The sequence below is a fragment of the Magnolia sinica genome, chromosome 16, assembly GCF_029962835.1.
Source record: "Magnolia sinica isolate HGM2019 chromosome 16, MsV1, whole genome shotgun sequence".
In the NCBI taxonomy this organism is placed as follows: domain Eukaryota; kingdom Viridiplantae; phylum Streptophyta; class Magnoliopsida; order Magnoliales; family Magnoliaceae; genus Magnolia; species Magnolia sinica.
In genome coordinates, this window is record NC_080588.1 from 40,441,778 (window position 1) to 40,467,056 (window position 25,279).

The following is a 25,279-nucleotide window of genomic DNA, read 5'->3' on the forward strand; positions in this document are numbered from 1 at the left end:
ATTTTTAGTTTGTCTAGTAATAATGGTGATGTGTATTTATTGGACGGGTTTGGTGTAAGAGATACCATGTGGGCCTCACAATTCTCAGATTTTTCACTTTCTTGTAAAGAAAAAAAACAGAAGAAAAAGGATAGAGGGCAGTAATGTAATTTCACTTCTAAAAAGGAAATATAAAATAATTTTAACTGCAATGATAAAAAAAATTACCTAAAAGTGAATATTTACAATAATTACAAATTATAATAAAGCAGTAATTTACTAACACGGTATTATTTTTACATTATATTTACCAAAACTCTATTATTTAAGTATTTATTTGTAAAAACTTCTAGTGTATACTTTTGTATGAAAATATGGAGTCCATTGGGGCTGCTTTGGCACTGACTGAGGCGGTCAGCCGCGCATAAGTGTGGGTTCCTGGCCAGTCATCAGGTGGGGAACAGCGGAATCATGGCCTTCAGAAAAGTAAAGAAGGCCCACTCATCACTTAAGCCACACTTGTGAGTTGATTACATCCACACCGTTCATTCTCTTTCAGAGGGGACTGTTTCTTTAGATCAACGACGTGCCACGTTTTTCCTGACCAGGCAAACGACAAAACGATTTCCTCCCGTACGTATGCCGCACGGGCAAGTAGCGAATCGAATGTCGAAGTTTCTCCTCGCGCGAATGGCCATGGCAATTGAAAGTTTAATAACTGCAACACTAACAATAATGACAAGCCGCGGTTTCACTCCATCTCAGCTAGCAACAGCCAAACAACTGCATTTCCCACCTCAACGCACGCGCATTCGCGACTCTCCGTTTCTCTCTCTAGCCGACACTTCTCACTCTCTCTCTTTCTCTCTCATACCAACAACCATGTTGCTTTTGCTGTATCAGATGATGTTTCTCTCTTCTCTACCACCATTTTTCCATTTCACTCCTTCTGCAGCTTCTTTCGTTTCTGTTGCAATATAATCTCCTTCCACAATTCCCTCTCTCAAATCTCTCTCTCTCTCTCTCTCTCTCTCTCTCTCTCTCTCTCTCTCTCTCTCATTTCTGCTTTTTGGATGGGAGAGCTTGGCTTGGATGGTCTGTAGACAGTAGTAAGTGGCCAGTGCTAAAATACGCCAGGTGAGAGCTTTAACTGTTTGAAGCTTTGCTTCAATTGAACAATTCGAGGCGTTTTCTTTCCTCTTTTTATGTTGAATTTGCAACTTGGGCTTTTTTTTTTTTTTTTTCGCTAATAAAATTGAGAGCGATTTCTGTTTAGAAAGAAGATGACATGAGATGCTTTTTCTTCATATTGAAGAGGGCCTTTGATAGAAAGTGGGCCCCGCAGAGCAGCTCCACCGTCGGATGGTTAAAGAGCGATCAATCTGGTCCATTCGTTAGGTAGTTCGCACTGTGAACTTGTCATATGCCAAAATTCATGGTAATATGCTGATCAAGTGAGCGGTGCATGTATGTTGAATCTGGACCGTTGGAAGTTCTTTTTCTATTAGTGTGCATTTTTCACATTCTAGTGTGATCTACCTGATCAGCGGACCAGTATTACTTCCGGTCCAGGGCATGTTAACCATGTCCGCTACCTGATGAATGCGTCATCCAACGGTGGGAACAGGCCCTGCATGGCAGCTGTTATGCTAATCCTGCATTGTGTCGGAACCCATGAAAGAGAAGGCAGAGGATGAGGGCATCTTACAGTCTCACCAGCACTACTCGCCCTTTCTGCCCCTGCCGCATGACAATCCAGATCGTTTGTTGACAACTTCTTGCCATAGATGGGCCACATTAAGAAAATATTACCCAGGTGGGTTAGAATCAACCGTCCAGGTGAAAGGTTTCTAAATCATCTTTGTCTAGATGTTGAAGGATCTCTGATCCTAATTTTTGTATTGTGGCTCATATATGGTGCGGCTTTCTAGATGAATGGTCCAGATGATTACGTAGTGGGCCAGAAGGGGTGAGCAGCTCATGCCCCCAATCTCCTTAGCTTTCCTCATGTAAGCGGGAGGAATGCTTTCTCCTTATATTCTGTTGTGTCGATGATGCCTCTCATGGATGGATGTTTTCCTTTTCTATTTTTCCTATGCTGATGAGTGTTACAAATAGGCGTGTGTGTGGGGGGGGGGGGGGGGGGGTGTGTGTGTGTGTGTGTGTGTGTGTCTATATATATATATATATATATATATATATATATATATATATGGGACATGGTACTATGAGGTCGAGCTGTGTGGGCCCCACCGTGATGTGTGTCGAACATCCACGGGCTTAAAAATATAGTCAGTCCATGACTTGGGTGGGCCACACCACATACAAAAGTTGAGAGGGGTTACCCTACCATTAAAACATTCATAATCATTTATTGGGCCCACCGAGATGTGGTTCACAAATCCAGCCCATCCATTGTGTGTGTCCCACTTGGATGAGGGGTCAAACACAGTTTCAGCTGCATCCAAAACTCAGGTGGGCCCCACCAAGTGCTTTTATATGTTTTAGGCACGTCTTCTCATGGTTTTAGATGGTATGGCCCAGCAAAGTTCCGTATATGGCTGATTTTTGAGATATCCATAGCCTAAAGGGGACCCATCAAATGCACGGTATTGATGTTTGACACAAATCACGGTGGGGCCCCCACAACTTGACCTCATGGGAAGTTCCATAATACCATTTCGCTACACTCACACACACACAACTTGGCTGTGTTTGCAAACCACCCTTGTGTTTGTGTTTGTACAAGTGGGTCCACGGTTTAGTGATCCAATCTATTGATATTGTGGGCCTCAATGGCCCATGCAACAAAAATCCCCCATATTGGAAAATTCTAGCCCTTCAGATTTTGGGCAGCAAATGGATGGTTAAAATGAATGCTAAGGTTAGTGAGCTAAAATGCCCAAACAACTTTTATTATGGTATTGCTATATTTCTGTCTGTCTAATAGCTTCGAAACATGAGTGTTTCTCACTAATAGCTTTTTGCACATTATCATTCCACTACCATGTTTCATGGTACGAGTAACTTTTCTCTATAAATACTCCTAAAACATCTTTTGTCACTTTCCTAATGCACTTAGCCATCTCATTTCATATAAAAGTAACTTCTTCCTTGACATTCCACTTTCCTTCTTACATCAATTTATTACTGATATTGTTGTTTTCTTTCCTTTTAAATTCCACCACTTCAGTTTTTAACACCTATTAATTTTACTCCATTTCTTTTATCTCTTAATGTAAATAACGATAACCATTAACATATATTGCGCAATCATACTCTCTCCTCGTATAACCTTGCAGTGTTTACATGCTGTGTTCTAGACTAGCTTCTTTACCCATGTGCATCCAGTATGGCATAGGAACTGTTGCCTACTTCTCATGGTAACTGGGTGTTGTTGTGGCGTTTCGCTTTTGTGGGACGCCTTGGCCAACCCTTGCCCATTGGCATCCGAGTTCTGAAACAGCACGTTGCATATAGGGAATGCCCTAACATGAGTTTGAATGTCATATTGTCAAGGTTTGTAATGAAAATTATGGCAAAAGTTTCATGCCGATTGCGAACTTGACACAACCCTCCTTTATCTGACGCTTGGGACCAGCAATGAGAGCACAAATCTCCCATAGGTGCTATGTAATTGTCTATTACATAAGTTGATTAAAGTCAACGAGTTCTTAATCATCTGACTTTCTGTGGTTGAATTTGGATAGATGAACCTTTTCCCTTTCCCTTTACCATTCCATTTGTTCCTAATAAATTAGATGGGTTAGGTTTTCTGTTCATTGTGCTTTTCAGATATGCTCCATCCACAATGGAGCCCATGATTCAACTGTGTGTAGATTAACATACCTATGTGCCATGTGTGTGGTGGGTGAATCACCACCATTAAGAAACGGTGAAAATGCATAGTCTTCATGGCCACTTTCAATTGTCACAGGCACCTCCACTGGGATACGTGATCTATGTAAACAAAATCTGAACTGCTCAACCAATGGATCAATCATGGATGGGTGGTGATTTAGAAAACACAGTTGGGTGATCCCATTCAACTAAAGTTGTGAATGAATAATGAGAATGTTTAAAATCTTGACCTGTGGTTTACATTCAATATAAAAGAGTCTTCTAATTGAGCAGTTAAGATTTGGACAAAAAATCAGACATTTGAGCAGTTAGGGTTGTCAGATCAGTGATGTTTTTCGTTCTGGCCCATCTGTGGTTTGGTGTGCTGGATGCGCTGTCTGGAATTTCTTTATTTGTGTGGCATGTCCCATGGGGCTTTCTTTATCTGGTGATATCCTTACTGGATATCTCTCATGATGTTCATGTTGTCAGTGACTTCGATTTTGTCCCCTGATCCTTTCGTCTGACAGCTGATCATCTTATTATTTGCAGCATCGAGGTAATGTTTCTCAAGCAATGTTCGACAATCCTTCCATGACCTTCATCTGTGAACCTATTTTTATGCAGATTAGTCAGAAAATGTACTTTCAAGAGATATATTTGTGGTTGTATGTTTATGTAGGAGATCCTATGTAGGATGTAGTTGCCTGATCTTGTAGAGAGACAGTATTATGGTATGGGTGATCCTAAAACAGAAGTTGTTTGGGTCCTTTGGCTTACTAATCTTACCGTTCATTTTAGTCCTCGTACTCTGTTGTTATGTGATAATGAAAGCTGTATCGAAAAGTCCAACCCTTTATTACATGATCAGGACCAGAAGATACAGAGGTGGTGTTCATTATCTTCATCATGATTTCCTTGATAGGACCATGCCACTCCACAATTCTCATTAGTTCACCTACTTCTGTACCAAGTCTAAGGTGATTCTTGGTTTTGATTCTTCTGCAATGACCTATACAATTTCTTGAGTCATCCTTAGTTTGGTGAGTGTTAGTGTTATCTAATTATTTTGCTTCTTGTTTGTTGTTATCTTGAGTGTTTTGGACAGTTACATTCCAGAGGGCATTGTAGTCATTTATACACCAAAGGGTACATTTCTTTGTGCGTGTACAGATTTACAGATTACAAATTTCAGAGTTCTCTCCCTCTGATCTTACAATGAGGACTATTATTGTACAAGGGGAGCTTTTAACAAATGTATAGTTTCTTCTTGTACTATATGATTTGGGGCTTGGAGTATCAGCCAGCATATGACCTTTTTTTAGTTCAATCTTGACTGACAGTTTACCATCTTCTGTTTGCAATCATTCATATCTGAAATTCTTTTGCTAACCACTCTTTTTTGCATTAGATGATCTTCACCATGTGTTGCTTCTGTTTCTTCCTGTGGAACCATGCCCCATATATGGAGGGCATTTTGGCCATTATCTTTACTGCTTCAGCCAGTAGATTCTGTATTCTTTTTACATTAATGACTCAAGGGTATTAAACTCTGGCTGCACGATTTTACCCAAAAAAAAAAAAAAAAGGTGGCACAAAGCATGAAGAGATGCAACAACATATTTGGTTCCTGGAGCAAGGAAGTGTCCATTTAAATTTTTTAGCAAATATAAACAGCTAGGAAGCAGGCGGGAACAGGAGCATGAGTCATGACACCTGGGTAGAAGGTTCGTGCAACTAAGGATGAAAGGATCGAGGCAAACAGTTTTCAACCTCTCTAAATGAAATGACGAACCTTCCTTGCAAGTCTTATTCACCACGAGTAACACTCTGGTCTCGGTCTTCCTCCCCCACTCCTGATTCCAGACAGTTTCACTGGTTAAAAATATTGAAACTGGTGCCTCCCTGCTCTGGTACATGAATTTCTCATGCTTCCCTCGCACTTTGTACAACTAAATGATGGACCATCCACGTGTTTGGCAACTTCTTTGCATCCTCCTTTAATTTGACACTTTGCGTGCTTCTTTAATAAATGATTATTGTTCTCCTATGCAACACTTGACTAAACTGAAAAAAAGAAAAAAAAAATTATTGTACTCCTATGTAAATCTTTATCACTATTTAGTGTATGATCTGCTATATTTTTTGTTTGTTGACCTGATCATTTTTCTGAATTAAGCACTTGGCCTATGAACTTTTTTTTTATGTAAAGGCACTTGTTCGATGAACTAGATGCAAAACTTTAGTTTCTTTCATGTTTTGGTTTCTTACTTTGTAAAAGCAAGATGAATGGTTAGATGGTCAATTATGATTTGCCTATTTGGAATCTAAATTAAGTTTTTGCCTCTTGTATAAAATTTCCTCACAACATTTTTCATTATTGTTGATAGCAACAGTTAGTAGAAATCATGGAGCACAAGACATGGCTATGGAGGAAAAAGTCTTCCGAAAAGACAATTGTTGTCAATGAGAAAGTCAATCTCTCAATGAAAGGCGGTGAACAAGAGGTAATGGAAGCATGTCTAATTAGATCAAATTGTTTATTCATTGCTTTAGTGTACTTTTTTTAATTCTAAGGTCTTAAGTACATTTTATTTATTTTTGGTAAATATTCATTTCCATTGTCTAATTTTGTTTTGTTTCTTTTCATTACCCTTTGCCTGTAATTATATACTAGAATGAATTTGTACACCCTTTCTCAGGTCTCACTTTGTTACTGTCTTCCCTAAAATTTAAATAGTCCTAGCTGCTGAATTTACCTTGCTTTACATCTTCCCGGTATGAAAATTCTTCTATTGGCTCTCTATCTTGCATTTGGTATTAAGAGATCACGAATCTCCAATCCTAATCCACCACTTTCAGAAGTTTCTGCACCTTCTTTCGTTCAATCACACATGCACGCACGCACACATGGGAAGATTCAAATTTTACGTGTAGAAGAGCATTGATAATATGAGTGGAAACACGGAATTGATTAAGATAGCTCACCAAGAAGTACCCAAAAATGACTGTTTTCGATATCTTTGGTTGATAATTCCTGAGAATAGAGAGATTGAGAAAGATGTTGCTCATAGAAATAGAGTTGGGTGAATGAAGTGGAGATGTGCTTCTGGAGTTTAGGGGAAATTTTATAGGATAGGCATAGCCATGCTTTATAGGATAGAATGTTGGGCAGTTAAGGAACAACGTGTTCATAAGATGTGTAGCTGTTGCTAGTGGGCCTTTAATAAAGTTTCAGTTATCCTTCCAAAAAAAAGAAAAAAAAAAAGAAAAAAAGAAAAAGAAAAAAAAAGATGAGTGTAGCTGAAAGGATGATGTTGAGATGGATGAGTGGCAAGGCAAGGCAAGGCTAGGCAAGGAAGGTTAGAAATAGAAACAAATGCATATGGGGGAACTTAGGAGTAGCACCAATAGGTAGTAAGATGAGGGAAGTTAAACTTAGATGCTTAGGCCATGTGAAATGGAGAGTAAGAACCAAGTTATTTGGTAATAGTAATGGCCAACTTCCTACCCATATCGGCCATTACGGCCTTGTAATGGCTGACACGGTCTTGTAATGACTGTTTTTAAAGCAAAAAGTTGAAAAAGAAAATAATCAAGAAAAATATGAGGATCCCAAATGTGTTCTTTTCTTATGTGAACACGTATTCGATGGTGTAATGAGCCATTCTTTAGTTAGAGTGTTCTCTTGGGTTTCTTGACCTAACTGACTTTAGAACTCCTATGTTTAATATCCCAAATATCTAATATCAGTGCATAATGAAGATTATAAGTCTGCATATTAGTAATGATGAGTTAATGAATAATGACACAAGTATATAAACCACAACCATACAAACGCAAATAACAACTCACAATTATAACAATGAATCATGATAAACAAGAATAGTCTATTGGATAAACTAAATCCTGATAAGTCATGACTCATAAGTAATAAAGTAATGTCAAAGTGTAAAAGTCAGACATAAATACAAAAACATAGATGAAAGTAATTGAAAGGTGGTCATTACTCACAATTAGTCACCCCAAGAAAGAAAACCATGCTTGTTTTGGCTTCTCAATCTTAACGTCATCATCATTTGACCATGGTGTAGGTGGTCGCACAATATCGACATATTCATAAACTAAAAGGTTAAACCATATTAATGAAAGATGAGGATGATTGATCATGATCATCATTGCCACTGGGATTGGCTATGTCAAACTCGAATAAGAATAGCAAGTGCCAGTGCCATAGATTTGTAGCCATAGCCATAGCCATACCACGCCTATTGAGTTTGCTATTGCGATTGCAAATGACCCAAATGATCTGGATATCTATATCCTTCATATCCTACTTAATTTGGAGCATATCCCAGACTAGTTCGATAAGAAGGCCCCTCAGGAGCCCTCTTATCCATGAACATTACCATGAGTCATTTGTTGTCGTCCTGGTACCCCATCTCTGTTAGTGTCATCGGGGCTGGCCTCTCCATGATGCTCCTCCTGTGGTTGGCTGTCTTATGAGTCTGTACACTTATAAGTACAATATTCTCCTCCCCGATCAATTCTCATCCATCTCAAACTGCGGATGGCTCTCCTGTGGTTGGCTGTCTTATGAGTCTGTACACTTATAAGTACGATATTCTCCTCCCCGATCAATTCTCATCCATCTCAAACTGTGGATGGCTCTAACCTTGTCCCAACAAAAACAGGATCAGGCACATCATCATCATTTGAATATTCTCCATTGCAATGATCGTCCATCTTAGTTTTCTTGCTACTCTTTTTTCGAGTTACATCTTCAATAACCCTTAAAAAACAACAAAAAAACATTGGAGCTGGCTCACATGTAACTCTAGGTCGAGCACCTAACTTCCTCACTGTAATCTTCTCTTTGTTTTTCTCTTTGCTCCAACCAAGGTATAAGTGGGTCATACTCGTCAAAGATATAGTCTAAGTTTATTGGACAAAAATTGATTCCTTCGATCTAGTTCGCCACTTGCTTTACATTTCTTCTTAACTTCATATTTTAGTGCATGTGCACCAGTTGATTGAACGTTTAAGCCGTTAATATATTCTGTTGCTTACAAAACAACTCCAATTCCTCTCAACAGCTAGAGGACATTTTCTGAGCTTGGATCGATGAATCGAAGATCTTGAGCTAGTTTTGGGGAAAATAAAAAAGGAAAGACAAAAATTCCTTAAAGAAAAATAAATCTCTATTTGCACTATTTTAAAATAATTTTCAACGATTTTCTATTTTTGTCGTACTTAAAATGTTTGGACTTTAGATCAATGGATAATATATTTGGAGTTTAGATAGATGAATAACATGTTTGAAGTCCATATCTACAGATGCATGCATTGAATCCTTGGTTTTGAGCACTTTGTTTTTGGATATTTTTAGTCATTTTAGGCCATTTTTTGGTTGAACGGTGATGGATTTTTTTTTTTTCTTCCCTCAAATTGCTTGCGGGAAATGGTGTAAAATGACTAAAGATATGCTTAGTGAGATGAATCCTACGAATAGCATGAATTTCAAGCTTTATACATGAAAGTTGGCCTGGATGGGTGGGTGTAACACCCCGAAAATCGGCACCCGAGTATATAGACTCCGATGCCGAGTTCCCGAGTGTTAACCAAATGAAAATACATGTGTGATCTCATTTAGATTCACATTCATTTCACACAAGCAATCAGAGTGGCGCAATTCAAAATTAGCTGATCCAAAGCGAGGTAGAGAAAACAAAAATCAATGAATATAGGACTAAGCGTCAAAACTACAATACCAATAGTGGTGATTGCCCAAAATGGGGGTTATAGAAGCCACAATGAACATACAACAAAATTTACATATAAAGCATGCCCGATCAGGAACTCTACATATACATGCACAAAACAAGAATAAAAGCAAAGTCTTCTAGTTTCGCCCGGTGCTCCCAAGGCATCATGGCGAAAGTGCAAGCTAATCTAAGCTTACCTGCCAGAGGCTTCGATAGAACCTGCATCAACAACAATGCTTGGTTGGTGTTTTAAAACACCATCCTAGGTGGGAGTGAGTAGGGTTCCATTAGTTCTAAATTACACATGCTTTCGACTCAATTAGTACAATTAATGATAAACAACCAATCAAGCATTTCCTAAATACTCTTGTTAAATGCACAATTCAGATTATGAAATGATGCATGCGCCTTACAATCCAACACTCCCTCACAAGCAACTTCAATGCTTATTTCGCAAATGCTGACACTCCCTCACAAGCGACTCCAATGTCAAATCGCAACCTATCCTAGGGTATGCATGATTAGCCGAGTGATTATTAATTCCAATTCACACAGCTGATTGGCGAAGCTAGGATATTGACGTTATATCACAAGTCCTTATCCGGATCACGTGGTTCATTACTGCATGTAGCGGCTCCTCACCAGTGTCCCTTGATCCAAATTTGGGTATCACTCATTTATCTCACAAATCAACGATTCCAAAGGTACGACATGATACCCAAATGTATGAGGATCAACTCGATATGGGTCATCACCCAAACATCGAGTATGATCACTCAGTTTCGAGGTGCGGGCTTGTCACATAAAATCAAATCACACAAAGGAAAATGCTCATCACCTAATACCATTCACAACCTGGTCGCTCGAACGGTACTCTGGCACGGAATCATCAGCTGTGTAATTTGACGGGGGTCGTTGGAACAATGATCTATCACCTCCATTAGTGCTCACTGGTCAATACGAGGGGGATCGTCACCCCAACATAGGTCGACAGCTCGACATGGTGTCCCATATCACCATGCCCGACTCATGAGTCTTAGTGGGATCGTATCTCACTAACGATTATGAATGGACTCATCTATTGGGAATGGGGTATCCTATATTCTATTTGGTCATGTCATACATTTTAAACATACATGATCAGTCGGCTAGTGGACTAATTTGATTGACCTAGGAAAATCCCGGCACAACCGGCATTGGGTGCAAGTATCCTGTGTAGTCTAACTACTTTCGGTTGTCCGTGTTCAACCCGGATCGATCGAATAAGCCTAGGGTGGCCACCCCAACTCGGGCCACCCCTTTTGTTTTGGCAGTTAGCCAACTAACCTAACATCTTAACAATCATAAGTACTGCTATGGACTAAGCACTACATCACGTAATTATAGCATAAGTTCTACTATACAACCATTTAGGCATTTTTTTGAATATGTGAGCATAAATAAAGTAACACACCTACTTAGGCATTTTATCAAACATATGGGCATCAACAAAATAACACATTTAATTGAGCATTCAATCTAACATATGAGCATCCATATCCAACCAATAGCATATATTATAGACAAGTCGAAATGTTAACATATTAGCATGCACAAATTCATATACAAGCATCTAATCATTAATTGAGACCCTCAAGGGTCGATAAATGATAACCTAGAGATAATGGTCCTCACCTTAAAGAAGAAATATCCGATTTTGAGCTCTTAGGGTTATGGATTTGGGGGAAAGCGATTCCTACACCAATTTCGAAGCAACTAGGTGAGACTCATGCAATTCAATTTAGAAAAACTTAGGTTTGGAAGTAGGGTTCGTTTCTTACCTCTCGATCGCGAGTGGGATGGATTCGGTAGAGGAGAATGGTCGAGGTTAGGGCTTGGTCGAAGGGAATCCATTAAGAACACTACAAGATCTCCCTCACAAGTTCTCCCTCCTCTCTTTCTTTCTTTCTCTCCAAGGCAAAATTCGTATGGGAAGAGGGGGAGCCCAAATGAAGATTTTATATAATGCAAGCAATGTTTTACATATCGTTATCGCGTAATGTATTGCACCCTTGGGAAGACGATCCGACGAAAGACAACCCCGACGATCCCAACGAAAGACGACCTAACGATAGATGACTAGATCAAAGACTACCCGACGAGTTTTGCAACGATGAAATAAAGAACCCAGGGAAGAAGCAGCTAACGACAGTCAATCCAAGAACAAGGGCGTGGAGGAAACAGCTGAGATTGATGAGCATAATCGATCAGCGACAACGGGTGAATGGATAGAAGTCGAACGAAGAAAAGGACGTCCCCAAGGTGCAGATAAAAAAAATAGAAAGCTCTCTAGCTACCCAACCTTATTCATGAAAGGATATTCGATCGGATGGCTTCCTATCAACATTGCAAGAGTGTTTGGTAGGGCTGGAGTGGTCATAGACGTCGTTATGCCTAGGGATGTTGCTTTGGGATAGTATAAAGGTTTCGTTCTAGTTAGGATGAGCTCCGAGGAAGAACTCTCTAGAGCTGTGTTTATGCTCCATGGAGAACGATTCGGAGGGGTTCCACTTCTGGTTCAAAGAGCAAGATTCGGCCCAGATCGGATAGGTAGGAAAAATCGCCCCTCCCAAAATTCACAGGAAGCCTCTGTCAGTTGATCCCCAAAGTAACCCCATGCCAGTAAAGGGATCCTCATACATGGAGGCCTTAATCAACTCAGAAGCATCCTCGAAGCCGACGCAACCCCAAATTGCAAATCAGAGTACTGGTAACGATGACACTGGGAAAAAGCAAGTAAAACCGCAGGTCTCTAAGGAAACACTCACCTTGCGAATCAATCAAGAGCGTGTAGAACAATCGAAGAAATTCTTGCAGGACTCGGTTGTGATCTGTACCAGGGAAGGGGCTTCCATTCCTTAAGTTAGGAATTGGATAGATAGCTGTTGTAGAATCCGACCCTCACAATATTCGATCAAACCCATCGGTTACAACGAGCTGTGGGTTAAGCTCTGTTCGGGGCTGAAACCGGATATCCTTATCATGGCGGGAGTGTTACATGCAGACGGACCTATTGCCAGAGTGCAGAGCTGGGACGAGTTCTCCATTTTTGGATTGGAGGAGGTCTGGATCCTCATCTGGGGCATTCCCCTTGAATTATGGTACGATGAGTTCTTCATCTCCGCAATAAAAGTCTTAAGCGTTCTCATTGAACTGGATCTCAAGACCAAGCTAAGGGAGGAGATGGCAGTTGTTAGAGTCTTAGTTCGCAGAAACAAAGGAGGCTCCCTTCCATCTCACATCCATGTTTTGGCGGCTGACAGAGAGATCTCCCTACTTTTGCAGAAGGAAGAGAAGCATACTCTGATTCCAAGATGGGGCGATTTCTGGCGTACGAAGGAGAGCTTCTCCATCTCCGTCTTGGCCATGGCTGCAGGAGAAGAACATGCGGGTCCACACTTTCAGTGCTCCCGGGGAGTACCAGAACAAGCCCCTGCAACTTCACCTACCGCAATTAATGCCATTGTTAGCGAGTAGTCTTCTTGCTAGACGCGTGGCGCGGAAGCAGCGCCTCATCGATTCTCGGTAGCTGGAGGCGATACATGTGGCAATCATCTGTGTAATCGAACGATCGAAGTTTTGCCACGTATTAGCCTCGAGCCTCCCAATCTCAGAGACGCAGATTATAATCATCTCGGGTGTCAGTTGTCAAATACGCGTGTCGATTTACATGTGGGTAGGCAACGATCCGTACTCGATCATCCTTTCGGACTTGATTTGCACTATGATGAAATCGGATCTCGGGTAGACCCTGGCTTATTGGATCCCGCTCTTTCGGACCTCATTGATATCGGGTCTCGGGTTGATCTTTGCTTATCGGACATAGCCCCGTGCAACCTCAATTTATCGCTAGAAACAAACCTGATTGCGGATCGAAGGTTAGTCCCTCTTATAAACGATTTGACTGACTCTCATGTTGCCATCCCAGCGCTCGCAGGCAAGTCTCAACCCCCAGTCATGCAATGCCGATTGCAGCATAATCTTTCTCCGGCTCCAGCCTCCCAGTGGACGACCAACCAACAGACGATGCGGAAGCCCATCTCCTCGCTGTTCAAGCCACCTCTCAGGAAGTTCCCGGAAGCTGAAAGTACTGAATTCGACCAAGGCTCTTATCAGTCGGATAACCCGTCTTCCCCAACGAATGCGCCTTCTTCTCCGCAATCCTCTCTATGTGACTGGACAGAGCAGAGCCTCCTAATGCTGTTTCAGGAGCAACCGGAAATAGACATTATTAAAGCGGAACCCCTGCAGATCCGCATCGGCTCTGCCCCAGCCCCAGTTGAAGCTGCCATCAAGTTGAGCGTAGATGACCCTCATAGAGCCAACCTGCTAGACACTATTCAGAGAAAGAAGTGGATCGGAGACGCAATGGGCCATGTTGGCAGATCTTTAGGCCTATCTTTTGGAGATTGCTTGGAAGACTTCATAGCCCTGTTTCACTGTGTAGAGTCCCGCGGCAAACCCCTCTCAGCTTCGAAATCGCCAAGAAGCCGCCACTCAAGATCATGCAGCAGCGGAGAACTACAACGCCTGGCGGACTGCTCAGTCAATTTAGATGAATCCACCAGAATAGCTACGAATCAGGGATTCTGGGGAGTTTCGGTCCCCTAATGAAGCTCATTTCTTGGAACGTTAGGGGTGTGGGGTCTAAACAGAAAAGAAGGGTAATAAAATACACATGTGATAGGAATAATCCAGATGTCATCTGTTTCCAGGAAACAAAGATCAACGGTTTCGATGACAGGCTGATGGGCTCCCTTTGGAAGGCCAGAGACGCCAAATGGGTAGCCCTGGATTCCATTGACAGCGCTGGAGGTATCTTAGTTGCTTGGAAATCATCCCAGTGGTCGCTCCTTAACAGTTGGGTTGGTTTGTTCTCGGTGTCGATTACGTTGCAGCACATTTCGTCGGGGTTCTCTTGCCTATTCTCCTTAGTTTAGGGTCCGAACCAAGAAGCTCGCAGAAACCAATTCTGGGAAGAAGTTGCGGCCTCTACTCAAAAGTTTACAGGGCCATGCTGCATTATGAGGGATTTCAATACCATCAGGTAACCTGAAGAAAAGTCCCATGGGAACTCTGTAACCCCAGCAATGGCGTCCTTTTCTCGGTGAATTGATGATCAGGAGTTAGTGGATCTCCTGTTGCTTGGGTCCAGATTCACCTGGTCCAATGGGAGAGCAAACCCCATCCTCTCCAGACTCGACAGGTTCCTTGTCTCCCCCGATTGGCTGGAACTTTTCCCTTCTACCTCTTAATCAACCCTCCCAAGAACCACATCGGATCACTATCCTATAATCCTGGACATTGAGGAGTAGAACTGGGGCCCTAAACCTTTCCGTTTTGACTGTTCCTGGCTGAAAATCCAAGGTTTTAAGTAGATGATAGCTGATTGGTGGTCTGACTTCTCAGTAGAAGGCTATGCAGGTTTTAAACTCAGCTTTAAGCTGAAACGGCTGAAGGAAGCGCTGAAGCAATGGTACCAGAAAGAATTTCATATCAGGGAACAGGAAGCAGACTCCTTATTAGCTGAACTGAGCAATATTGATGCCCAGGCTGAAGTGGTGTCGATGTCCACAGAAATCCTGACTAGAAGAATTCAGTTAATCCAAGCTCTTGCTAGTAGGGCTCTTGAAAAAGAAATATCTTGGAAACAAAAAGCCTGGGCTAGATGGATCAAAGAAGGAGAGAGAAATACTAGGTTCTTCCATAGTATTGCTAGTATGCATGCCAGGAATAATAAGATCAGTAGTTTAGTGGTGGATGGAGTTCGGATAGAAGTCAAAGACAGGATCGCTGATGAGACAGTAGCTTACTACTCTGCTCTGCTTAAGGGAGAGGAATGGCACAGACCTTCGTTGGATGCTCTCCATTTTGATGGTATTTCGGCAGTAGAGGCTGATTTGCTTGAATCTCCTTTCTCAGCGGAAGAAGTAAAACAGGCGAATGATTCTCTCGGTGGTGATAAGGCCTCTAGCCTGGATGGTTTTCCTATCATATTCTTCCAACATTTTTGGGAAGTGATTTAAGAAGATGTCATGGAGTTCTTCTATGAATTCCACGGTAGAAGCAAGATTTCTAAAGGCCTTGGAGCATCCTTCATTGCCCTTATTCCTAAAATGTTAGGGGCGGCTTCTCTTAAAGATTTCAGGCCGATTAGCTTATTGGGAGGTCCCTATAAAATTCTTGCTAAAGTTCTAGCGTCGCGCTTAAGAAAAGTGATTGGGAAGGTTATTTCAGGTAATCAATGCGCTTTTATTGCAGATAGATAGATTGTGGATGCGCTCTCATGGCTAATGAATGTCTGGACTCTTCTTTTAGATCCGGAAAGAAGAATATTATTTGCAAGTTGGACATAGAAAAGGCCTACAGTCATGTAGACTGGGGCTTCCTGCAGTATATGCTGAATTGGATGGGGTTTGGGGAGAAGTGGAGAGCTTGGATGGGGGAATGCATTAGATCTACTCATTTTTCTATCTTCATCAATGGATCTCCAAAAGGCTTCTTCAAGAGTTCGAGAGGCCTAAGACAAGGTGATCCCCTCTCCCCATTTCTGTTTCTTATAGTGGGGGAGGCCTTATTTAGAATGTTGCATAAAGGCCAAGCGGAAGACATTTTAAGTGGGATCAACATCAAAGGTATGACCAACCCGATCTCGTATATCCAATATGCAGACGACTCCTTGATCTTCTCTGAGGCCAGTACAGATAAGGTGGAAAATTTTCGTACCACAATCCGATGTTTTGAGGCAATTTTAGGGCTGAGAGTTAATTTGGCAAAATCCAAGCTGTTTGGAATAAACATGGAGAGTGAGGAGATCGACACTCTCGCGAGAGTTTTCGGCTTTACTTCGGCTCCCCTCCCGTCCTCTTTTGTCAGTCTCTCTTTGTGCATAGGTCGGCCGCCTAAAAGAATGTAGGAGAAAGTCATTTCCAGATTTGAGAAATATCTAGCTAGATGGAAGTGCCGATATTTATCTTTAGGTGGTCGCTTCACTCTACTCAAAGCATCTCTTTCCAACCTCCTGATATATTTTATATCTCTTCTCAAATGCCCGAGTGCGGTGCTGGCAACTCTCGAAAAACAAAGGCGGGATTTCCTTTGGCAAGGTAAGGAGAACAAGAAGAAATTTCATCTTCTTAACTGGAAGGATGTGTGCCGTCATATCTCTGATGGTGGGGTAGGGATGAGAGACCTCAAGGCAATGAATAGTGCTTTACTGGGTAAGTGGATCTGGAGACCAGGGGCTGATGATGGGAGTCTTTGGAACTCCATTATCAAGCACAAATATGGGAGATCAACCGGTGGATGGTGGACCAAAGAGTCGTCTTCCTATAAGGCGTCGGCTATCTGGAAGGATATCCTAAAAGTAAAAAAGGAGGTGCTCAGTGACATCGTTTTTGCACATGGCAACAGGGCAAATATTCATTTTTGGGAAGACATTTGGGTTGGAGATATGCCTCTTAAATCTAGATTTCTGAATATCTTCCTAATCGCTCCTGATAAGGAAGTTTCTGTGGCTGCCTGTTACACGGTAATTGACTGCAAGATTGTGTGGAACGTCATTTGTAGAAGATATTTGCAAGACTGGGAGATTGCAGAATTTGCCGACCTGCTGGAATGCATCTACGCCACTCATCCTATTCACTCTTCCTCAGACAGTATGATTTGGAGACTGGAAAAATCTGGCAGATTTTCTGCTAGATCCCTATACAACAGATTCCAATCCAATACGTTTGCCCCCCATGTTAGTCAGGCCTCTTTTCTTTGGAAGTATGCCACTCCCCCTAAGATTGTGGCTTTTGGCTGGCTTGCTGGCAAAAAGAAAATCTTAACTGTAGATAATTTGAGGAGAAAAGGGATGATTCTCCCCAATATTTGTTTATGTTGTATGCAGGAAGAAGAATCTGTCGACCATCTACTAGTGAACTGCCCCTTCATTTCATCAATTTGGTCTGATTTTCTTCTCCGGTTCAACATCAGCTGGTGCTTCCCTGAGGAGGCAAACCCCCTTCTTCAAGGGTGGCAGGGTGTGCGCATTGGTAAGGCTAGAATGAAGATATGGAGGTTGGTTATTCTTGCGGTCTGGTGGTCAGTCTGGGAAGAAAGGAATAACAGATGTTTCAGGGATATTGCTCACTCCACAGGTTATGTCTTGTCGAAGGCTAAGAGAAGTTTGATCGAGTGGGCCACTCACGTTGAAGCCCTGAAGGACTGCGATTTCATTTTCCTAGGTGTTTAAGTCTGTCTGCTATCTCAGCGGACCTTTTTTTGTAGCTGTAATCTTTTTTCCTCTTCAATATAATCGTCATCTTTCAAAAAAAATAAATAAAAGAAATGAAATATTTGTAGCAAAAAATCATAACTGACTGGGGCTACTGCCATCCATCAGATTGGTTAAGAAAGAGCTAGTACTCTTATTATTTCTAGGATGAAATGATGTCCAACAACGTTTAACAATTGACATGTTTCACATTGAAATTTCCAATCACTAACGAACCTGCTAGGAGAATGTAATGAGGAGATTTAATGACAATGACCTAGGCGAGAATGTCATAGATATACTTGTTCGTTATATGTAAAAGAAGTATTCAATACAAATGCAGGAGAACCATGCCTAGTCTCAAACAAGTATAGGCCATTATTTCCACTACCGCCACCAATCCTCATTCTCCAGTCCTGGATGACATAATAAGATGGAAAGAAAGTGAACACAGCAGTTTATTCTTTATTAGGGAACCAAAAAACAATAACTTCAATGGAAAGAAGGAACATGCATGATTCAGGATAAAGCCAAAGATGAGAAAAATTGATACAATCCTCTTCCAATGGCTCTAGAAAGAGACCCATCTGCTAGTCTTATGCCACTGGAAATGGGTAAATAAGAAATAGAACCATCTCAATTACCTGTCGTATGATCAAAGGCACCTGAATCCATGATCCGGGTTGATGTAGAATGAAGCTGTAACTAGCAACTCGTTTGGTATTTCAGAATGGAGAAATGTTTTTGACAAGTGAATTGCTGCTGTAGATCACAAATGACTTGGTCTCTTGGATCTTTTATTGATTCCCCTATAGTAGGATGTATAATTGAGGCCTCCTCAATAAGAACCTATTGATACTGAAATTCTTTGGTTTCAGTTGTAAAAGGGGATTAACTCCCAACACCGTTCCATAAGGGCATTCTTGGATATGTGGAATCCAAGGAAAACAAAGGAAAAATTAATAATTATCCAATGATGATTTCCGTTGGCACTATTGAAACATAGATTCCATTTTTTACAGTTCTTGTTTGGATAAGAAGGGGAAATATCATATTGCCTATTTTCTTGTTCCAAGAATTCAAATTATATGAGTGTAGTGATTACTTAGTAAATCCATCCTTTTCTTTGCTATCCAAAGGACAAAAATTATTACATCAAAGGAAAACCCTTTTCCTTTTCCATTGTTTGGCATAGAATCCCCAGTATCCAATCATGGCCTAACATGATGGCATTTGCCACGATAGGTATAACATAACTAGTCATTTTCTGTTGCAAATAATTGACCATGGCTTGGTCCTTTTCTAGGCCCCTTCATTCTTTGAGGTCTAGAATTATTCACCCACATTGACTGCTTGTGAGAATCATGACTGATGGTTCTTGCCCTTGTGGCTCTGCAACTTGGTTCTCCCTTATATAATATGCCAAAGCCCAATGAGCAATGGAACACGTCAAGCCAGGCCCTTAAACCACTGGGGCTTGTAAGTTTTAACATACCACCATGTTTTGCAGTTGCCACACATGATGGCCAACGCAGTGGTGGCACTTGCTTTGGCCTATGTCATGGTAACCCTTTCCAACTTGTCATGGCTCTCACCTTGGCCTTGTAGGTAGCCCTTTTGATCTTGTAGTGGCTTTCACTTGGTCTGGGTTGCACTTTCCACCGGTCACACCCACTGCAACTGGAACACGGGACATGCTGTTGGCTTTGATACCATGATGAGATTAATGGTAGAAAGAAAGGTTGCTGAGAGAATCATACTCACTCTCCTCAGAGCTTTATTACTTGAACCCTAAACAAAAATAAAAAGATGGTACACTGCAGGTGAACTCCAAACTACACGTATACATTGTAACCCCGTTTTACATTCTGTTACACTATGGATGACCCTTCTCAAGAAGCATCATTTTAGTTTCATTAGCTTCCTAGCTATCACTGGATTTTAAGATATGATGCAACATAAGCTACTAAGTGTCTTGTCAATATGTTTATTTCCTAAGAGAAAAAATACCATATAGTCTATAATATTTGTTCTTACACATCATGGTGTTTTGTTTGATTGTACATAGGCATTTATGGAGGACAAAGCACTGGAAATGGAAAGATCCATGAAAATTCTCAATGAAAAATTATCTTCTGCCCTCATTGAGTGTAACGCGAAAGATGATCTTGTGACGAAGCATGCAAAGGTTGCAGAAGAAGCCATTGCAGGTTATTAATTTTATTGTTTTTGTTGTGTGAATCTTTTGCAATATGTTTCTGTTATTGGCACGTAATCTTTCAGAAAGCACATTTGGTTATCTTCACTGTTGAAAGCCTATTTTTCTGCCAGTAACTAATACAAACTAATTATTTTCTGTAGGCTGGGAAAAGGCAGAAGCTGAAGCAGCATCTTTCAAGGAAGAATTGGAGGATGCTTTGCGGCAGAGAGTAGCTGCAGAAGAAAGGATAGTTCACTTGGATGCGGCCTTAAAGGAATGTATGCAGCAGCTACGATTAGTCCGGGAAGAGCAAGAGCAAAAGATCCATGATGCTGTAACGAAGACCTCAAGAGAATTCGAAAAGTTAAGGATAAACCTAGAAGAGAAGCTAGCAGAAACAAGTAAGAAGCTTTCAAAATTAGGTGTTGACAACAATCATCTGAGTAAGGTCATTCAGGTCAAGGAAAAGTTGGTTGAAGATTTAAGTGAGCGCAAGTCCCAGGCAGAGGCTGATTTTAATGCTTTAACGGCAAGATTGGATTCTATGGAAAAAGAGAACGCTTCTCTGAAATATGAGGTTCATATGCTCGAGAAGGAACTTGAAATGCGGAATGAAGAAAGAGATTTTAATCGTAAATCAGCTGATGCATCACACAAGCAACACCTGGATAGTGTGAAGAAGATTGCGAAGTTAGAAACAGAATGCCAGAGATTACGTCTCCTAGTTCGAAAGAGATTGCCGGGTCCTGCTGCTTTTGCAAAAATGAGAAGTGAAGTTGAATGTCTCGGAAGGGATGTGGCCGAGCCAAGGAAGAAAAAATCAAATCTTTCAATGGGAAGTTTGACAGTTAAGGATTGCATGTTGGACAATTGTCATGACACCTCTAATAAGAGGATCAGTTTTCTAATGGAGCGATTATGTGGTACGGAAGAAGAAAACAAAATTCTCAAAGAGACGTTAACCAAGAAAAACAGTGAACTTCAATCTTCAAGGATCATGTGTGCGCGTACAGCTTCCAAATTATCCCAACTTGAGGAACAACTTGGAGATTTGTCGAAGGGTCAGACTGGTCTAGAACTCGTGAGGAGCATGTCTGGATCATATGAACCAACTCTTGCATCAATATCTGAAGATGGTTACAATGAGGATGAAGCTAGCTGTGCTGAATCATGGGCTTCTGCTTTGATTTCTGAACTAGAGCATTTCAGAAATGGGAAGCCAAAGGAGACATCATGTAGAGCTGTTGGAGGTTCGGACCTAAGTCTGATGGATGACTTTGTTGAGATGGAAAGATTGGCAATAGTTGCTGTGGACAAACATTTTGAAAGCTTGCATGTCTCTTCAGATGGTAATAGTACATGTTTGATTCAGTTGGAAACTGATTCAAGAGTATATCCCTTAGAAGTAACAGGTAAGGAACTTGTCCCAATTGAAAAATGTCACATGGGTTCCAGTGAATCAAACCAGGAAATCAAGTCGAAGTATCAATCCATTGGAAAATCTCCGAGTTGGATTCAGGATATTTGGAGGGTGATCTTGCAGCAGAGTCAGGTTGCACAAAGGAGCCTGGATGAAGTTCTTGAAGAGGTAAGGATAACTTTGATGAATATGAATCATCATGTTCCTGTTGAAGTCATGGATACAAGGGAAATATCAAGCCATTCCAGCACTTCGGATCCTTCGAAAATTAGTGGCTACATCTCTTGGAAACCACCACATACATCTCCAACAGCAGATTCGTCTGGTGGAGCATGTGATTTGAACACTTCTTCGTTGGAAATACGCAATCAGCAGTTCTGCCCGAATCTAAACAAATCGATCTGTAAAATAATTGAACTTATCGAAGGGATTAATCAGGCATCTTCAACGGATTACAGTAACCAGCAGTTTTTGTCTGAAAGTGCAGGAAGTCCTACACTATGTAAGGAGTCAGCAAGCTACATAGTGCGTGTTTTTCAATGGAAAAGTTCTGAACTTAGTGGTGTTCTACGGAATTTTGTCTATACCTGCAATGATCTCTTACATGGCAAGGCTGATCTTGAAAGATTTGCTGTAGAATTGACTTCAACTTTGGAATGGATCATGAACCATTGCTTTTCACTTCAGGATGTTTCAAGCATGAAGGATACAATCAAGAAGCATTTTAATTGGGATGAATCACGCAGTGAAAGTGAACTTGACGTCAGCATCAATAGTCCATGTTCAGAAACAGAAAAAGTATATGCATCTGAGGAATGTAAACGTACAAATATTTTGTCCCAAATGGAGAAAAAAATTGAATTTAAACTAAAAGAAGAAAATAGGAGATTGAAAGATGAGATCATGAATTTGGAAGTTGGAAAGAAAGATCTGGAAGAGGGGCTTCAGTCAGCCACTAATAGGAATGAAACCTTGATGACTCAACTTCAGGAATCAAAACAAAGCATTGAAAGCTTACGAATTGAACTGGTTAAGTTAAAAGAATCGAAAGGGCTGATCGAGGATCAAATCGAAAATCACAAGTTAATTAATGAAGATCTTGATACCCAGCTGTCAGTTGTCAGAGTTGAGTTAAATGAGGCTCGCCAAAAGTTCTCATCTCTGCATGTGGAGCTCGAGGACAAAAATAACTGCTGTGAAGAATTAGAGGCAACATGTCTTGAACTGCAGCTCCAGTTGGAAAGGTACACTACAGAGTCAAAGTTTTGTTCCTTGAGTTCTTTTGCTATTTCTCGATAACATACATGTTAGTCTTCATGCAACAATAATGAATCTGACATTGTTAACTCCATATATGATTTACAGTGTGGCAAATAAAGGAATTTCCAATTACAATGTGGACCAAGAGGACAATCAACTCAGAAAAGTAAGCTCTCTTGTATACTTGTGTGGCAATTATATAGTCATACCTATAAATGATTTTTATTATCGCAAAGAGGACTCTGGATATTTTACTGGACAGCTATCAAATACTGTTTGAAGATAATTGTTTACTGCGCACATAATCTTGGACTGCATCAGGCATGTTGGTCCCATATTGTATGATGTGCTTCACTTTGTAATTGAAATATATTATTTTGGAAGGCATCGATCATTTTATGTTCTAGAGCTGCTGCTCTAACATCATCTTTTGCTCTGGCAATGGAAAATTTAAGCAGTTGGAATCTGCTAAAAGAAACGGTTTGTTTCATTTTCTATTGTTATACCAGTTTATCTAATAATGTCTCTAGATTACAGTTGAAGCAGTTGACTTTTGTTATGGCTCCATGAGTCTATGACTATGGGTAGGAATGCAAAATTTCTCAAAGGAGCTTCAGAAATGGTTACCAGTTTGAGGCTTTTGGGCTAGTCAAGCTTAAATACTTGTGCCCAAAAGTTATGCAGCATGGGGATTAATGCAGATAGATGTACTCTACGAGGTTGAATTGTTAGAAAGTTTAAAATATTGTATCCAAGCAGTTAGCACTGATAACACCGACAAATTTACAAATTAGATAAATAAATAAGTAATTATATCTTTATGTTGGAATTTAAAGAAGCGCGCACACACACACACACACACACACACATGCATGCATGCATGCACGCACACACACGAGAGATAAGCAATGGGTCTACAATTTCTTGTATTGTTTGAACTACCATCATGCTTAATTGTGTTTGTAGGAATGGGAGATCTCAGCCGCTTCAGAAAAGCTTGCAGAATGTCAAGAAACCATACTAAATCTTGGGAAACAGTTGAAGGCCTTGGCTTCACCAAGGGATGCAGCTCTCATTGACAAGGTGATCGCTCCCCCAGCATCAACCAAGACCAATAACCGTCAATCCCTTCTTGATCAGATGCTAGCAGAAGATGATGCTGATGTGGAGGAAGTCAAGTCTCCAAAGACGAAAGAAATTATTTGCACCGGAGACCCTCAGAAACCTGTCAATCCCAGTGCTGGTCTGTTGTATGGTCGAAACATCTCATCTGTCCACAATGCAAACTACCCAGTGACAACCAGCTTTCAGGCTTCTCCAGTGAAGTCACCTAGAAAATTTTATGGAGTTGAGACTGCTGGGATTTCTCTTGCCATCGTGCCCAAGAGACGCAGTGGGGGTGGCAGCCTTTGGAGGAAGCTACTGATGAGAAAGAAGAGGGACAGCAGCAAGAAAATGCCCTACGCCCTTGTTGCCTAGGGAGTGACTGCATCAGCAGCATTGCTGCAGTATTGGAGAATAGGAACTGAAATAATGAAGGGGTTGACTTCTTGAAATTGTGAGGTATTAGACAAATGCTTGACTGGTGAATGTCTATGGTAGGTGTGGGTTTTCAGTTTGTATTTGGTTCAGTAATCCAGACCATCGACGTGATGCCCCGCATTGCGGACGCCCCATCCACCAGAAATTTCAAAATGGAAGATCCTATCGGGCTGAATATGGACTGGCACTGTACTTCCTTTCGTAATAGTCTTTTTGCTGGCAACCAAAGTTAGGATTTTCTCATCTGGGTTGGTGCATGGACATCCAACATGGGGCCTCCATCATATGAGCAATTTGGATCCCTGACCAATGGGTCCCACTTGAACAAACCCAGAATCTGAGCCTATCATTGGTTTTCATAGGTCAAACATTTTACAAACGCCTCCTTGTATATCTGGGGTTTGAAGAAGGCAGGGAGGTTCTGGAGAGAGGGAAGCTGGTCTGTTGGAGGCCTTGTCTGTTTGTGGTTACGTTTGCATGGGTTGTGTTTTTTCCTGTAGTAATAAAGGAATGGTTCCTTATGTAATTTTTCCTGTGTATATATGTTTGTGTCAAAGATATTTGGTTGTCTTTAATATCAGGTTACTGCTTCTAAGAGAGATTGCCACTGTTTTTTTTTTTTTTTTGGAGGGCCTGTTTGCTTGTCACCCTAAAATGATTTAGCTTTAAATTCTCCATCGAACTATAGGTTGTGGGAAACGAGGTCTATGAGAATTTTGGTAGGAAACCGGTAGGGAGGGCAATCCGTCTCTCTTTTGAACCATAACAGGGAATACCTCTTTTTTTTTTTTTTCAAAAATAAATAAATAAATAATCAAACTAAGCAGCTATCCTGGATAAAAGTGCCTGTATGCCTAAGCCCAGTATATGAATAATATTTGAATGGACCTGATTGGTTGAGAAACTATTGGGGCCTTGCACAAAACCTTAGGATCTAGCCTCCCAAAAAACACCAGAATTATGTGATAATAAAG

The 25,279-nt window shown here is 41.0% G+C and overlaps 1 protein-coding gene across 4 annotated transcripts; it reads left to right on the top strand.

Annotated features, from left to right (window-relative positions):
- The first annotated feature begins 760 nt into the window (after positions 1-760).
- LOC131229890 (filament-like plant protein 7) lies at positions 761-24,904 on the top strand. Of its 4 annotated transcripts, none has more exons than XM_058225950.1 (6): positions 761-1,116; positions 6,210-6,326; positions 19,952-20,093; positions 20,245-22,747; positions 22,869-22,929; positions 23,730-24,904. In XM_058225950.1, exons 2-6 carry the CDS (start codon positions 6,228-6,230, stop codon positions 24,240-24,242), a joined length of 3,318 nt encoding a protein of 1,105 aa, XP_058081933.1. In that variant the 5' UTR covers positions 761-1,116; positions 6,210-6,227; the 3' UTR covers positions 24,243-24,904. The 4 variants fall into 4 exon arrangements, with proteins under 4 accessions (XP_058081933.1, XP_058081934.1, XP_058081931.1 ...); XM_058225951.1 differs by having other exon boundaries at positions 6,216-6,326; XM_058225948.1 differs by lacking the exon at positions 761-1,116 and adding an exon at positions 4,295-4,378 and having other exon boundaries at positions 6,216-6,326.
- Positions 24,905-25,279: the final 375 nt, after the last annotated feature.